This window comes from Pecten maximus, chromosome 5 (assembly GCF_902652985.1).
Source record: "Pecten maximus chromosome 5, xPecMax1.1, whole genome shotgun sequence".
NCBI classification, from domain to species: Eukaryota; Metazoa; Mollusca; class Bivalvia; order Pectinida; family Pectinidae; genus Pecten; species Pecten maximus.
In genome coordinates this window covers 15,552,533-15,570,880 of record NC_047019.1, presented here as the reverse complement: position 1 = coordinate 15,570,880, position 18,348 = coordinate 15,552,533, and the positions used below count along the sequence as shown (strand labels likewise).

Sequence of the window (18,348 nt, the reverse complement as noted above, 5' to 3'; positions counted from 1 at the left end):
AAGCAGACATTACTCGTTCCCATTATTTCCGGTTTGCCTCAATTATCCAATCAAATTTTATTACGTATTCTTCTCGATACTACTTCCGGTCTACATTGCTGCAAGCGCCTTGCATGAAAACAAAACACACGAGGAAACAGTTATGTTGCCAACAAGTTTCCCCAAGATTGTTTGAATGAGAGAGTGATGAAGATTGCGTCATCCTGTTTCGTAGCATCTAGTGACATCAGTGACTACCATGCATTGTATTTGGTTATGTGTAAATGTTTATTTTCAGATATGATTCAAAAGTGTATCGATCTCAGCAGCACATGTTGCATACGATAGGCTATTCCTATAGTATATATAGGGACTATGCACGTGTATGATTTATCCATCGTGTAGTAATTATGCTACAAACGACATGGATCGCTATCATCCTAGGAGTTTGGTCCTCTATGTATTTACTGGACGCGTTTCTTAAGGTAATAATAAGCATGTTTCAAAGTTTAGGAAAAACATAATTAAGAAATTGTTATCTTATCATCAGTTATTATATTCAATGTGGCTAATGAACAGTAGAAAATAATGTATAGAGAAAGCTCTTTTATGTTTGTCTTTTGCTCATTCAGCCATTCAACCCCGTAAGGAAAACGCCTTGGGGCTCTCTCCCCTGAATTTGACCATAATATGAATCAGGCAATGCCTGAAAAGAGCGAAGCTAGCTAGTATGCCAATGTATCACATAAAAATATAGTGATAAACGTTTCGCCGTTTAATAATAAAAAGTAATAATAACCGGAAACCAGGAAGACTTTTCTGAAGATGCTATTTCTCAGAAACATGTGAAATGCTTTGTAGTATGTATGGTCAATATCAACATGCAAAGGATTTTTTGAATTTGCAGGAATGTTTGTGAATTGGTTATCTCCATTGCTTTGTGCTGACTTTCAAAACCCAACTTCTTTTTTTTATTTTCTGTTTGAGGTTGACCATTTGGAATTGTTTTCGCCCTTGGTTTTGCATAGTACAGTATGTGTGATCATTACCAGAGACATATGAATGATTTATTGCATATAATGTGTTTATATACCAGACTTATATCTCTGTATATACCTAAAATGAGAGTTTTCTAACAGCAGTTCAACTGTAGGTATATAGCCTCATGAAGTTGAAGGATCAAAGCATGACATTGAATACATGCCAATTTTTTCCATTGCTTCCTTAGCTTTCAACCATACTTTTATGTGAATGTCCAAATGAATTGCTGCTGCTTTCACTTCAGAAAGTGTAGCCCAACCATTATTGAATAGCGTATGTGTCCTGTATGTGGAATTAGAAATTGATGTGTTTTGAATCAATTTTAATTTTTTTTTTAAATCTTCCCAGAAAATCCAGTTTTTATACATATCTGTACAGATGTGCTTTCTCAGTCTTTGAGAAAAATCACCATGTAATGATCATGTAATGATAAACATAAAATTGCATCACTTCGAATTCAACACCAATGGTGAACATGTAAACTTGATTCACAGGGGCATGTCTAGTCTTATATTTAATAATAAATACATTTTGTAGCCAGAAATAGCTATATGTTAATTGATATAGGTATTTCTAGCTATTTTTTTAATATAAGACAAGACATGTCCCTATGGTTGATTAGAGGAACAATTGTTAAGTTCCAATGTAGACAGAGCTATAACCAAGACACTGGACTGTTAATTGTCTTTGATTATTTTCCCCTTATTAGCATTGATACAAAGTAGAATAATCAGTAAGCTTAAATGAGTAATTTAAAATATGTAATACCCAAACTTGTATAGTAATTAAAACTATAAAGTGCAGTACAGTACAGTACAGGTCTAACAATGTTATTTCTAGTTATAACCAGAAGTGGATCCAGGATGGATAAAAAATCTAGACAACAGTTACAATTCAGGATGTCAATCGATTTTATTTCTGCTTAATTTCACTATCAATATAACACTTGAGAAAGATGTAGTATTTTGTTGTTCATGGTGCAAATTCAGCAGCTCATATCTATGTAGTTGTTGTTCTAGCCTCTTTATTTAAGCTGCTGCTGACAAAACTTCCAAAGCTGTATCTGAAAAAATACAATAGTTACAAATGTTTTTTTTTTCTTTCATATTTTTCATTTAATGACAACACTCTTAAGCTAAAGCTTTCATTTTTCTACATGTCCGGAGTATGCTTTACAATATCTTAACAAATAGGATGTATATATTCTATGTATGTGCTATTCCCACCCTATACATGAAGTCTTTTGACATGCTTGCTGTTTACTTTATAGACAAGAAAATAGAAAACATATGTACATACATTTTACATGTATTTTAATTGGTAAATTAGAAAGCTCAGGATTCATATCAGGCAAGATCATGGATGTTAGAATACTCCGGGGGTGGGGTCGGATAAGATATGTTTACTGATGGTGGATAAGGTCATGGATTAATAACACATGGACATGTCTCGTCTTATATTTTAAAAATAGCCAGAAATACTTATCTGGCTATTCTTTTTAATATAAGGCTAGGCATGCACTTGTGGTAAAAGCATGCATACATGTTGAGTGTGTTTCAAATGGTATCAGATAGCCCGAGTTTCCTCTGTCCCTAACACTACACCCGACATACAATGATACGTATCAGACTGCAGTATAACTTTAGGCAAACCTTGCCACGAGAAATTGAAAGTACACTGTTGATGACTAAATACATGAAGACAAGATTCCAAACTTTTGCAGTAAATACATGTACTTCACATACATGTACTTCGTTTCACTAGTCTTACTGTACAGTACACAACAGTGACATTACCTTGTTGCTTCTTCTTTCGTTTTGACATGCTTTTGTATGCCTTCACCCAGCTACAGCTCATTTTTATGTCGCTTTTACTTACGTTTTAGGTTTCATGAATTGTAGAATATACAACACCGCCCTCCAATCTATCAGGGTATCGGCCGTTACTGTTGCCAGTTCCCCACGAGCACGTTTTCACCATTTTCTGTTTTCATATGTATTCTCGCGGTGTTCAACTGAGGTCCGACAAGTTGACGGAGGTAATGGCGGACAATCGACCTCGCGATCTGATTGGCTAGATTTATATAGCAACCACGTTGCCTAGGAACGACATGGAGGGTGCAACATCTCGGTACATTTTCGGCAATCATCGGAAATATGCCGCATGTTCCCAGTTCCGTCCTCGAAACCATAACTCGAGCGACATTTTATTCGCACACTATAACAGATATTTTTTACAAAAATAATTAGTCAGCATTATGAACACACCAACTGGATTTATGTAACGTTCGACTTTTTATACAGTTTCTGCAGACAACTGGAGTGGGTTGCACACGCTCACTTCCGGCAGAAAATTTTCAGGCTGTACCATCCCGTACGACGTTATGTGAAGCTGGACTAGAATACTGTACATACGTGCACGTTAACGGTAAAGAGCTTTGCTCGGGCAGCTTTGCTGCCCGAAGAGCTTCGCTCTTATTAACACATGTAGCGGAACTGGAACGTTCAATAATTGGCAACCAGGTAACTCATGATCAATCGGTAGAGCATCCGGCTAGTGTTTGGAGGTTCTGGGTTTGAACCTCGGTCTGGTCATGCATCTTTGTAAAAGTAGAGAGTATAAGGCCACCTTACTAGCTCAGACTAGTGGGAATTTCCCTTTAGCCTAGCTAATAGTAGGATGTTTGCCCTAAGCTTGGGCACAAAAGGTTGCTAGTTCGAAGCCCGGCACATGCAGGGTATTTTTCATTACGCCTTCCTATTACAGTTTTCCACTCATCTTACACATGTACATTGTACAGCGAGATAACACTATTGAGTCAGAATCAATTGGAGGCAAATATGAACATACCAAAGCCTAGTTTCCAAAACACACTCATGATAGTCTTACAGCATGCACACATGTACAGTTGTGGCCAAACTAAATAACCATATAGCTGTTAATAGAATCTGAAACGATATAAAACCAAACCGCACCATGTACAATGTGGTGGTATAAGCCCCATTTATATTTCTTCCTAGACCACGTTCAATATACACCTTAGTATACCCAAGCCGAGTTTCCCTGGCCCGGACACCATGCATGTCATTTTAGATGCCTGTCTACGAGTTCTATTTTATTTTGATATACCAGGTATATTATTATAAACATATATATATCAATCAAATATATATCATAAAAAGATAGTTAATATGTGAAAATCATATGTAATTGCTATTGAGAAGATACCTGGTAGTTAAAAACTTCGGGAGAAAATATATAGCATAGTCATCGTCTTGTATAGTTGTAGTGTTGTCTCTGTGGCAAAAGAGTGAAAAAAGAAAAGAGAGATTTAGCAGAACCTGACAGACCTATTCACCAAATATCTCAATGGGTTAGAACATTTGTCTAGATTAGTCATGTGGAATTAGAAATAGGACCAAGGACGACCACTCATGTCCATGTCCATGTCCATGTCCAACCCAAGGACTGGGACCTGTACGTCCAGCCCTTTGGATGCATGTATGGATAGAACAAGACTCACTTGAGTCACCAGTGATATAAGCACTAGCCCCCTCACACGCCTGGATACAGCAACTGCCGTGCAAGGAGACGCAAACCTTCAACTAAAAACTTAGGGGGTCCCAGGTTTGAATGTTGCATGCATATGTTGGCTGTCATTCTCATTGCTATTCCCTTTACACATGCTCATATATGTGGTAATAGTGGTCCAGTGCACGTGCTCCCATCAAGCTAAACAGGATTTTCTTCTAGTCATGTTCATAGTGACAAATTAAACCATAAGATGCTTCAACACTGGTTTCTTGTTTCCCCATGAGGGAGGTCCTGTGTTTGATCCCAAGCAGGCTGTTTAGGTAATAACTTAATACCTATTCTGCTAGAGTTGTTATTAATGTATGATGTTTTAAAGATAGACCAAGTGGTTTAGATATTATTCATGCTTAGGTTTTTAGCCCACCATCATCAGATGGTGGGCTATTCAAATCGCCCTGCGTCCGTGGTCCGTCGTCCGTCCGTCCGTCCGTCCGTCCCTCCCTCCGTCCGTCCCTCCGTCCGTCCGTCCCTCCGTCCGTCCGTAAACAATTCTTGTTATCGCTATTTCTGAGAAAGTACTGAAGGGATCTTTCTCAAATTTCATATGTAGGTTCCCCTTGGTGCCTAGTTATGCATATTGCATTTTGGGACCGATCGGAAAACAACATGGCCGACAGGCAGCCATCTTGGATTTTGACCATTGAAGTTTGTTATCGCTATTTCTGAGAAAGTACTGAAGGGATCTTTCTCAAATTTCATATGTAGGTTCCCCTTGGTGCCTAGTTACGCATATTGCATTTTGGGACCGATCAGAAAACAAAATGGCCGACAGGCAGCCATCTTGGATTTTGACCATAGAAGTTTGTTATCGCTATTTCTGAGAAAGTACTGAAGGGATCTTTCTCAAATTTCATATGTGGGTTCCCCTTGGTGCCTATTTATGCACATTGCATTTTGGGACCGATCGGAAAACAAGATGGCCGTTTGGCAGCCATCTTGGATTTTGACAATTGAAGTTTGTTATCGCTATTTCTGAGAAAGTACTGAAGGGATCTTTCTCAAATTTCATATGTAGGTTCCCCTTGGTGCCTAGTTACGCATATTGCATTTTGGGACCGATCAGAAAACAAAATGGCCGACAGGCAGCCATCTTGGATTTTGACCATAGAAGTTTGTTATCGCTATTTCTGAGAAAGTACTGAAGGGATCTTTCTCAAATTTCATATGTGGGTTCCCCTTGGTGCCTATTTATGCACATTGCATTTTGGGACCGATCGGAAAACAAGATGGCCGTTAGGCAGCCATCTTGGATTTTGACAATTGAAGTTTGTTATCGCTATTTTTGAGCAAGTACTGAAGGGACTTCTCATATTTCATACGATAGGTTCTCCTTGTCCGTCGTATTGCATTTTTTGGACCAATCTGAAAACAATTGTCGACAGACAACCATTATCGCTTAATCTCAAATTTCATATATAAGTTTAATTTCCCTTGTTTAAAAAGTACTGGAGGGATATTTCTCAATTTATACAGATTAGTAAAATGAAGGGAAAAGTAGAGAAAAGATCAATCTGACATGGAACCTATGAAGATCATTCAATGGTGGGCGCCAAGATCCCTCTGGGATCTCTTTTTTGGGATTGTTCGGGGTCAAAAATTGACAATTCTTTGTCTTTTCTTTTCAGTCACACAAATCCTGGAGCAGAAATTACATTCACTTTTTGGATAGAACTGGGCTAGCTATCTCCATTTGCCAGCTACGATGGTACTCCACTTTCCTCAATCGTACATTTCTGCGTATTGGCCAATGGCGCCCCAATTTCCTGAAGGTGTGGTTCACTTGTGGTGTAGTGTTTGGACTCCTCGCCATGCTGCTGTCCATGTTTCTGCTAACTCTACTTGTCATCAACACCTTCCGGAAACAACCTGTAGAGCAACAGGTCCTTACTCCTATAGTAAGTATATATTGTCATTCAATGTGAGATGTCACCATTCATATAGCTAATATCAGCTTTATTTACTTTACAGCAATTGCAAAAATATTTTAACTCATATTTATATGATCACTCTTGTTGGCTTGTATGGAAGTTTGTGAAGGGTTTTATATGATTACTGTCGGAAGAAACCATAGTACCAGCTGACAACTGATGTGATTTGGCAGGTTATTTTCCTGAAATAAAGAAAAAGCAGGGATATTTCTTTGTTCTCATTGATATACTATATTTTTTCCAATTTTCGCAAGCACAGATTGCTTGTAGAAAACTACATATATATATAGGGTAATAAAAAAAAAACAAAGTACAATATATTTTACTGAATATGATAGTACGTTTGAAATACAATGATAACAGTATCATAAATCATTTTGATATGAAATCTGTACACATGGAAACTCTCTCCCCAGGAAATTTTTGCCCTATAGCAAAATATGTACCAGCATTTTTCTTAACTGTTTAAAAGCTCATCCCAAGATATTTACAGTAGATAGTAGTGAAACTGTCGCTTGTGATATTTGATCTCTTCTTATTGAGTGAAAATGATGAAATATGCAAGAGTTCACAATTAAAGCATCTAGAAAGAAATTATCCAGATCTCTTTTACTATTAATTTCAAAGGATATGTACTATGAAAAAATATTTGTTGAAGAAAATTGTTTAATTTGTATATTAAAATGCTTTATAGATGCCAGGGATAAACCTGCCCGCCAGTCAGGTATCATATTACCTACTGACCCTGTTGGTGTGTGGTATCCTACACGAGGTCGGACATGCTGTGGCAGCTGTTAGGTAGGTATATATCTACACCTCTGTTATACATAACGACCAACATAGTTAGCAGGTGATTGATCATATATCATGGTCCAAACGATTTGACCAGTTTGATCAGATTTTTTTTATGAAATAAGGATCTTATTTTATTTTGTAGTAAACCTTGACAAAGACTTTGAAGGCCTCTATTTGTACATCAAATGGTCTGTTAAGACTTCACCTGAACAGCTATATTTTAACTTTTAATCTCGATTCGTGTTTAATTCTGTATCTGGTATTGTATAAAAAAAATGGTTATGTTTCAATTATATCTCCTTTATTTCCCCAGGGAGCAGGTGCGTGTAAATGGGTTCGGCCTATTCTTGTTGATCATTTACCCTGGTGCCTACGTCGATTTGTACACCGATCACCTGCAGGTTGTCTCCCCTATACGGCAGCTCCGGATCTATTGTGCTGGGGTGTGGCATAACTTTGTGATAGTGATATTTTCTGTGATTATGTTATTTCTCCTACCCTACGTTTGGATACCTCTGTACAAAATCAGGCAATGCTGTGGCGTTAGGCACCGCCATCTTGGATTTTGACAATTGAAGTTTGTTATCGCTATTTTTGAGCAAGTACTGAAGGGATCTTTCTCATATTTCATACGTAGATTCCCCTTGGTGCCTTGTTATGCATGTTATATTTTGGGACCGATCGGAAAACAACATGGCCGACAGGCAGCCATCTTGGATTTTGACCTTTGAAGTTTGTTATCGCTATTTCTGAGAAAGTACTGAAGGGATCCTTCTCAAATTTCATATGTAGGTTCTCCTTGGTGCCTAGTTATGCATATTGCATTTTGGGACCGATCAGAAAACAACATGGCCGACAGGCAGCCATCTTGGATTTTGACCATAGAAGTTTGTTATCGCTATTTCTGAAAAAGTACTGAAGGGATCTTTTTCAATTTTCATATATAGGTTCTCCTTGGTCCGTCGTATTGCATTTTTTGGACCAATCTGAAAACATTGTCGACAGACAACCATTATCGCTTAATCTCAAATTTCATATATAAGTTTAATTTCCCTTGTTTAAAAAGTACTGGAGGGATATTTCTCAATTTATACAGATTAGTAAAATGAAGGGAAAAGTAGAGAAAAGATCAATCTGACATGGAACCTATGAAGATCATTCAATGGTGGGCGCCAAGATCCCTCTGGGATCTCTTGTTTGGTATTGTTCGGGGTCAAAAATTGACAATAGTTTTGTCTTTTCTTTTCAGTCACACAAATCCTGGAGCAGAAACTACATTCACTTTTTGGATAGAACTGGGCTAGCTATCTCCATTTGCCAGCTACGATGGTACTCCACTTTCCTCAATCGTACATTTCTGCGTATTGGCCAATGGCGCCCCAATTTCCTGAAGGTGTGGTTCACTTGTGGTGTAGTGTTTGGACTCCTCGCCATGCTGCTGTCCATGTTTCTGCTAACTCTACTTGTCATCAACACCTTCCGGAAACAACCTGTAGAGCAACAGGTCCTTACTCCTATAGTAAGTATATATTGTCATTCAATGTGAGATGTCACCATTCATATACCTAATATCAGCTTTATTTACTTTACAGCAATTGCAAAAATATTTTAACTCATATTTATATGATCACTCTTGTTGGCCTGTATGGAAGTTTGTGAAGGGTTTTATATGATTACTGTCGGAAGAAACCATAATACCAGCTGACAACTGATGTGATTTGGCAGGTTATTTTCCTGAAATAAAGAAAAAGCAGGGATATTTCTTTGTTCTCATTGATATACTATATTTTTTCCAATTTTCGCAAGCACAGATTGCTTGTAGAAAACTACATATATATATAGGGTAATAAAAAAAACAAAGTACAATATACATGTATTTTACTGAATATTATAGTATGTTTGAAATACAATGATAACAGTATCATAAATCATTTTGATATGAAATCTGTACACATGGAAACTCTCTCCCCAGGAAATTTTTGCCCTATAACAAAATATGTACCAGCATTTTTCTTAACTGTTTAAAAGCTCATCCCGAGATATTTACAGTAGATAGTAGTGAAACTGTCACTTGTGATATTTGATCTCTTCTTATCGAGTGAAAATGATTAAAAGTTCACAATTAAAGCATCAAGAAAGAAATTATCCAGATCTCTTTTACTATTAATTTCAAAGGATATGTACTATGAACAAATATTTGTTGAAGAAAATTGTTTAATTTGTATATTAAAATGCTTTATAGATGCCAGGGATAAACCTGCCGGCCAGCCAGGTATCATATTACCTACTGACCCTGCTGGTGTGTGGTATCCTCCACGAGGTCGGACATGCTGTGGCAGCTGTTAGGTAGGTATATATCTACACCTCTGTTATACATAACGACAAACATAGTTAGCAGGTGATTGATCATATATCATGGTCCAAACGATTTGACCAGTTTGATCAGATTTTTTTTATGAAATAAGGATCTTATTTTATTTTGTGGTAAACCTTGACAAAGACTTTGAAGGCCTTTATTTGTATATCAAATGGTCTGTTAAGACTTCACCTGAACAGCTATATTTTAACTTTTAATCTCGAGTCGTGTTTAATTCTGTATCTAGTATTGTATAGAAAAATGGTTATGTTTCAATTATATCTCCTTTATTTCCCCAGGGAGCAGGTGCGTGTAAATGGGTTCGGCCTATTCTTGTTGATCATTTACCCTGGTGCCTACGTCGATTTGTACACCGATCACCTGCAGGTTGTCTCCCCTATACGGCAGCTCCGGATCTATTGTGCTGGGGTGTGGCATAACTTTGTGATAGTGATATTTTCTGTGATTATGTTATTTCTCCTACCCTATGTTTGGATACCTCTGTACACATCAGGCAATGCTGTGGCTGTTACTTATGTTACACAGGTATGTTGAGACAGGATTTAAGTAAGGGCTATTCTAGTAAAACATATACCCAACCAGGGATTTTCCTACAATAGAAACAGGGTCTGTTAAAAGAATGCATTCCCTTAAAAAAAATCTTTTGAAAATTCCCAATTTGCCCCTAAAAAGTTCCCAATTTTTAAGTCACTTTTGAATGATTAAGTATGTTTTATATACAAAGACCTATATTAATATAAGGCAATTTTGAAAAATAAAAAACAGCAACAGATAAAAAGAAGAAATCAAAAATAATATAAAGGCAATATTCATCAAAAAAAACACTGAAATTTCTATGAATTTCACTGTTTTATGTTTTTCCCAATGTCACATTTTGTTGCGTAGAAACTCCCAATTCAATGGACCCTGTTGAAAAACAGGAATGATTTAATTCAAACATACCATATAATAAACCAGATTTTATCAAGCACAAATCGTGCAAAGAATTTTTAATTATCTGTCGTTCTACCATAAATATTTATTTTACAGGGAGATCCCAAAATTATTTTAGGTATACTATTAATTCAATATACAGATTGCAAAAGTGCAGTTGGAATACAACCTCAAAACAATATGTAATAAATTGATGTGAAAGAATGTCTTTGGGACAAGATCTTTGTCCCTGTTATACGTTTTTGCTGAATAATCTTATTGAAATTCTCAGATTGCATATTTTTTTAGGAAAACATTATCTTCTTACCTCAAAGCCTTGAAAATCGCCCACAACATTCATGATTAAAATTATTCATGCATAGGTAATTTAGGAAGTTAAGTGTATAAATGACATCACATTACTAACATTTTAAATTGAATTGTTCAGAACTCAGCAGTGTCTGGTCCGCGCGGTCTCAGCGTGGGGGACTCCATCACCAGTATCAGTGGCTGTCGTGTACGTAACCTTGACGACTGGACCAGCTGCATTGGTGCGAGCATGCGGCAGTCATCACTGGGACACTGTATGGCCATCGACCTCTTAAAATCTCTAGACACCAAAGATCGAAGTACGTTGCTGGAACAAATGAAGATTTTTACCATGCATTCCTAAAAAGTTGTAAAATTGTTAGAAATATGTAAAAGATCAGATAAGTGTAATTGCCTTATGATCCACAGATTCAACCTGTACACAACTGTTCAGGCAATAGAAATGATATTAAGAGTGACAGGATCTTATCACTTACATGATCTTTGTTATTACCCCATTGATGAAACCGGAGGGGGACTTTAGATGTACATGTATATAAATTATGTAATGCCAAAGTTTGTCAGTGCTCTAGCGGGTTCATTTTGTGAGGAATTTTGATCAAACTTCACACAATGATAAAAGACCATAATATCTTAGGACAAGTTTGAGTTCAAGGGGTTTTGGGCCAAGGTCATGGTCAGTTACTATTTTAGTTTGGTCTGTTAAGGCACATGTATTGATTTCGTTGGAGGACATGTATTGTTTTAGCGATACCCAGTATATGCTACTGACAAATGCATTTATAATACAAAGATGGGCTGGCGTTAATTTCATTTAAAACATTGTACATGTATAATGATTTAAAAAGCACTGCTTTATCCTTATAAATTATATGTTTTGATATTTTTCAGATTTATCCATATCTGGCAAGTCAGAATCAATGGACTGTTGTAATGGCACCAGTAATACTCATCTCTGTTTTAAATTCCATGTCAAAACCTCTCCAGAAAATGTGAGTATTTTAGAGTTTGATGTATAAAGTTGAGTACTAAGACACAAATCAGTATTAAACAAGGATTGATTAAAACATTGGGAAAAGGTATGGTTCTAGTAGAAAACATTAACACACTAAAATGTACTGCATCCGGACCAGGTATTATCTTAATTCATCACTTATTATTGACAACTCTTCATGTTTGAGAGATTATTAATTGATAAAAGCTCTATTCTTAGCACACTGTCATAACATAGTGCTTTATTCAAATCACCCTTGGTTCATGATCGGTAATCCGTCACTGGACAGTTCTTGATATCACTATTTCTTTAAAAAAAAAAGAAGCCCTTGATTAATCTTTCTCAAATGTAAAGTGTAATTAACACTTCAGGCCGTAGTTGTTTATATTATATTTTAAAATTGATCGGAAACCAAGATTGCTGACTACTTTTTAGGAAGGAACTGAAGTTTTCTTTGTCGAATTTGACAATTTCGTTCCCCTTGATAGTTATATTCTCTACCCCTCCTTGTGGGATTGTGTTTGAGTCGGAATATAGTAATCACCTTGTCACTGAAGTTGTTGGTACATCCACCTGTTTGGCCATTCATTGTAATAAATAACTTGTATATTGACCTTCCTGTAGATACACCAGGTATGGATAGAAGATAGTTCAGTAGTGATGATTCCTTGCCATTGTATATATATTTTTATGTTTTGGCATATGTTTGTGCAGTGGTCATTATACACTGATGAATGATGATACAATATGTAATTAAACTGTGGGTTTTATGTCAATTTTTTTCTGAATCAAGTACATAATGGCAGGTTTACTTTATACATTTGCCACTCAAAGTTATATACCGGTAAATATTTAAAATATATCATTACATTTCTTATGAAAATAGAGATACCTCATGTATACTCGTTTTGCCAGTTTTCTTTATTTCCAAGATATTGATCCTACACAGTTAATTTATAAAATGTTCTGCTGTGTAGTCCTCTGTGGAACAGGTATGTATAGTGTGGGACAGTCCGAGGTACAGGGGTGTACTGGAAATCTGGTGTCGGTCTCTCTGTCGGTTTGCAGGATTTCTTCTTATTCTTCTTGATCACTATTTCCAGTGAACACTATCATTTGTAAAAGCACAAAAAATGTCAAGAAATTAAAATTGTCCAATGATATAATGGAGAACTTAAAATGGTGACATGAAAATGACCACGTAAGTAATGGACAAATTATGGGCTATATAGATTTGACTTTGTAAGTGCCTCTGCCCTCTGCAATCTGTCCTTAGTATATATACTGTTGTATAATGCCTGGGTGCACAATCTATATGCCCACAGTAGTATGGTAACATGATACTCTAATTCAAACAAGATTCTGGTGGTCAAGAGACATACCTCACAGATCTGTACAGGGTATCACATAAACCTCATAAGTAATTTGATTTATATTTACACTACATATAATCCGAAGGAAAATATTGTGTGTATACCATAATATATCTCATGAACCAATTAAAGTCAGTCTATAGTTAAACTACAACACGGTCCATATGATGTTAAATTCGACTTCTTTGTAATTGTTGTAGGGATGATAAGGGTCAAGGTAATGGTCATGGGCCATGTCTATATGAGCCTTTGCTCTTTTTTCACAGCAAAGTTTGTTGTTAATCTTGGTATCGTTTAAAATATGTGTAATTAGGAAGTGTAGAAAATACAGCTTCAGCTATAGTAGTGACAATAAGGGCCAAGGTTAAAAAGTGATACTTCGGAGACCTGGGTTTAAGTGTATGTGTGCATTTGCTCTTTTTTTCACAGGAAAGTTTATTCTTAACCTAGATATTTTTTGAAATACATGTAATCAGCAGTGTAGAAAGTTCAGGTTTACCTATAGACTAGTCATCATTGACATTTGTTGGTCTCTGTGTGTGCTTAAGAATTTCATAGACCTGGAAATGTATCCTGACTATCCTTTCAAGCACCATCTAGGTTATAATGTATTATGTGCTCCTGGTGCCATGATAGCTCTTTCAGTTAGAGCCTCGTCACATACCCTGAGGTGAAGAGCTGAGGTGTGTGGTTCGACTCTCCCTACCTGTGTCACTTTTTGTTTTCTCAGGAAGCTGAGAAAGGGCTGGTCCGCGCTGTCATGTTTGTGTCCTTGGGCAAGACACTTTACCCTAATTACTCTGGTTGGCATGCGACAGGTCTTGCTTATATTGTTCAGTGAGGTAGTCACCGACTACTACAAGGAGACTCCGCCTCAAAATGACCTTGGCTGTTCATGGGGCAATAAACCCAGCAAACAAAACAAACTCCTGTGGCAGTAATTTTGAATTGACTTGGTGTTTATTAGATTATATTGTGACTTTTTCTGCATGATTATGGTAAAGGGTGATAGATTGTGTGAGGATAATTTCTTATTTGTGTGTATTGTTTTATACATGTATACCAGTGTACAGTACAAGTTGTTTGATGCTATTGTTTTTCAGATATTAAAGTTACAATATCCAGAAATTTGGAAAACTAAGTGGAACACTTGTAATTCAGTCTATAAATTTCATCAGGATTTGTAGTTCTTGGAAACTGTTTTTAAAAAAACATTGTTAGTCTCATTGTGATTTTCGAATTTAAATATATTTGGGGGTAAAGAGTTTGGCAAGGGCTTTACAATTATTGTAAAATGACTTTAGTTTATATTTCAGAAATAGTATTACTGTTGGCACATACTGGGTTCTAATTGTAGCACCATGAAGAGAACTAAAATCGTGGTTTACGGGGGGGAATTACCGAGTATACTTAATACATATATTTATTACATTTTTACCAGTGAAAGATCGCAAATTATTCATTCTATAAAGATTTTTTTTTTTTTTTTGCAGAAATATGCATGTTTACCTGCTCGATCGACGACAGATCGGCCGATGTGTAAGTTCCAGAGTGACTGCTACATCCCTAACGTGGATATGGTGTGTGTTTACCCAGCCGTGGACAACCACACACGACTGCTACAAGTGTACCACAGCAAGAAACCTCCCCTCCTTTTCCTTGGCCATCCCCTTGATCTTCACTACTCAGGTACTTTATCTTTCTTGACAAAGTGACATGAGTAAAGTTGTTCAAAACTAAGTGCACATGATACAGATGCCAACAGAGTGAAATATATCAAACTTTATTCTCATATACTATAAATATATTTATTTTGGTATACTCAAATTTTAGTTCATAACTGAAGTAAAACAGATTAGCATGGTAATGAATGTGTACACCCATTGTATTTGTCACAGAGAATAATATATAGAAATTACAATTAGAGCTATGATAAATCGCCAAAATGCTTTTGTTGTGAAAAGCCGTAAAACAAGATTACTGCTTAAATGTGCTTGTTTATTGTATCAGGAAAATTGATATTTCTTGTACCTTGAAGAGAAGTGTAGTTCATACGTTATGGGTTGATATTGCTTGGAAAATACTGTACTTTCATTTCTTTTTTTAGTGAGTCTGTCAAATTTTGTACCAAGATTTTCCTTTGTTCCTGTTGGACTCCCTGAGGTAGTGGAAACTTTCAGCAAGTATCCTTTGTCAGTTGATTAGTAATGGAAGATGATATAATGTTGTTATTTCTTTAAATTTCATTTTAACAGATTTTAATGACAAGATGCTATGGTTAAAGGGATTGAATAACAGGCAAACTTATATCAATTCTTTGGCTAAAGTTTTTTAACAACATCATAGAAATCTTAATATATTTAACAGATATTTTGAAATAGAAATAAATAAATTATTAATATATTATCAGTAAATGTAAACAAAAAAGTAATTGAAGGGAGGTAACTCACTTTTGATTACGTAACAGGATTAACACTATTCTCCATAGGACTTACACTGAACCACACTCAAAAACAAAACATATAGTTTATTAATTGTCGTAATTACAATTGCATGTGATGTGTTTCCCATATGTTGTTCAGTGAGGTAGTCACCAACTACTACAAGGAGACCCCATCTCAAAAAGATCCTGGCTGTTCACGGGACAATAAACCCAGCAATTAAACAAACAAACATTATAAATCATTGATTCATGGAAGGTTGAAGGAAATACAACATAGACCAATTTATTCAGCCAACATTTACTTATGTATTGTATAGATCGTTACATGTATCTGCGAATTTCAGTGTGACTAATATATCACTTTGTGTTGCCTGTAAGTACTTGATATATCCTGAAACTTGACAGGCTTTGATATATCCTGAAACTTGACAGGCTTTGATATATCCTGAAACTTGACAGGCTTTGATAAGAGTACTACGTGTAAGTTAAACCCTATAGAACCAACCGTAATTTCCTTAACCAGTAATTAAGATATCTGATATCACTGTCTGGAGCACTCGTCATCCTCAATGTGGTCCCATGTTATGCCCTGGATGGACAGTGGATCTGTAGTGCCTTTATAGAACTGAGTCTGCGTTCCACGGTCCCCGACAGGGACACCAGGGGAATTATCTTTACTGTGATACTTCTCTACGGCACAGGTCTTCTCTTTGTCAACGTCGTCATAGCAATGTGGACTTTGTTCTCCTAACCCTGGCTGTACAGCACATTTTGGACACTCTACAGTAATCACTGCAGTCTGTACACTAGTGATATCAAACCATCAGGACAGCCACAACCAGACCCACAATTTAGATCTGTAATAATAATACACTGTATGTTGTCCTCACAGCATCTGCAGTTATCTATAAAAAAAAGAAGAAGTTAAGTGACTTAAGATGATTTTTTTACATACTGTATTTGGTCTAATAAGTGTACTGTGCACTTGAAAATATTACCTTATAAAACATTTACAGGGAAAAGTTTTTATGTGACAAAAGTTTTTATTGAGAAATAGAGTGCCTTTTTGTTTCTCTGTAATGGAGTCTTTAGTTAAAAGTCTGGAGATTGTATAAATTGGGCAGATCAGTGAGGTAAGAAACCTTTAATGGGCTTTACTTCATACACCCATCCTCTGTCTCAGGAAAGAAACAACTGGGATGCACTTCTATAAGGACAGGTGGGGTTCCACTATTAGGTTAGATACGGTATCACAAAGTCATCAATTTTCAAAGTTATCTACGAGGTAGACATGCTAAGCTAAACAGTGACTTATTAAGGCAGGCTTTTATATAGATCAAAATTGTTGTATATACAAAAATATGCTACATTAATACCACAGTATTCAATGATGAAGTGTTGTGATGGAAAGACTTGTACATGTATTAGGACCTGAAGAATTGATCCCATGACAGCTGTAGGTTTCATCATCCATGAACATTCTTTTATAATTTTGTAGCATGAAATTACAACATGCAGTATGCCCTTACTGTAGATACTGTTTCAAATTTCTCTTTCGGTCGGAAATATCAATTTTTTGGGCTTTCTCATTTGTGCGGACAAACTATTACATCTCTTTTTTAATGTAATATTTCAGGCATATATTTTTTTATGGCCTGCAGGTGTCATTCAAGGCTTGTTTGAAAACAACAAAAAGTCACCTTGGTCTGTCCTTATATCAAAATAAACAACTATGGTCCAACCGTTATGACCACGATGAATGAAAATGCCCCTTTATTTGATATGGGTTAATATAATAGGTAAAGCAGATATGTAACTCATGACAATTAATCATGATTTTTACCTTGTCTTAAGAGTTTGTTTCCATATACAGTGTAATAGACATTCTTTGAATCTTTGGCAAGCCATAGAAGATTTTTCATTTTTTTTTTCCTAGTGTGGGTAGGGGTTCGCTAATTAAGATGTTGCTCTACATCCCCAAATAATTATATAATTAAGATATGTATATTTATTTTCTGGAATGTTTTTCTTTATGAAACACGGTTTATATATACCAAGTATAGAAAAGCTGTTCAGAAAGTTAATATTTGAGGGACCAATATGGATTGTGATATTTCTTACCTCTTTCCCAGATTTTACAGACTACAGACTGTATATAGAATCTAGGAAGTTTGTTAGACTTTGTGGTTATACTGTTATGTGTGAAGGTCATTGTGAAAGGTTAACTGATACTAAGTGCCTTACATCATTAACTGTGTACTGTATACAGGTGTGTGGTTTTCCAGTTTCCATTAATTTTGGAGACTGTTATGTAAAACGTACAAATAAGTTTGAAATATATGTGACATATAATGGAATGAAGATATATTGTATGCCTACATATACTTTGGGTTTTAAGTTAGTGTTGTTCATTTGATAACTACTTGTTTTGGGCTGTATTATCTTATTATTAGATGGATTGTGTGATTAGGTGCATATGAAGTAGGTCACTGTGACTTTCAACTAAAAGTAAAAGTTAAGTACGTAGATGATATTTTGTCCAGGCTCATTCAGGATATTGTGTATGAAATTCAGAGGACACT

General features: G+C 36.0%; 1 protein-coding gene and 1 long non-coding RNA gene across 3 annotated transcripts; one reads left to right on the top strand and one right to left on the bottom strand.

Moving 5' to 3' along the window:
• Positions 1-99: 99 nt before the first annotated feature.
• On the top strand, positions 100-16,663 carry LOC117327288 (membrane-bound transcription factor site-2 protease-like). 2 transcript variants are annotated; one of them, XM_033884213.1, is made up of 9 exons: positions 100-464; positions 8,587-8,856; positions 9,580-9,683; positions 9,993-10,239; positions 11,075-11,255; positions 11,848-11,948; positions 14,817-15,012; positions 15,431-15,506; positions 16,298-16,663. In XM_033884213.1, exons 1-9 carry the CDS (start codon positions 390-392, stop codon positions 16,515-16,517), a joined length of 1,470 nt encoding a protein of 489 aa, XP_033740104.1. In that variant the 5' UTR covers positions 100-389; the 3' UTR covers positions 16,518-16,663. The 2 variants fall into 2 exon arrangements, with proteins under 2 accessions (XP_033740104.1, XP_033740105.1); XM_033884214.1 differs by lacking the exons at positions 14,817-15,012; positions 15,431-15,506; positions 16,298-16,663 and adding an exon at positions 12,928-14,804.
• On the bottom strand, positions 1,914-3,266 carry LOC117327289. The gene is made up of 2 exons (XR_004532609.1): positions 2,899-3,266; positions 1,914-2,083 (listed from the first exon to the last, which is right to left on the bottom strand). It is a non-coding gene; the product is annotated as an uncharacterized LOC117327289 (long non-coding RNA).
• Positions 16,664-18,348: the final 1,685 nt, after the last annotated feature.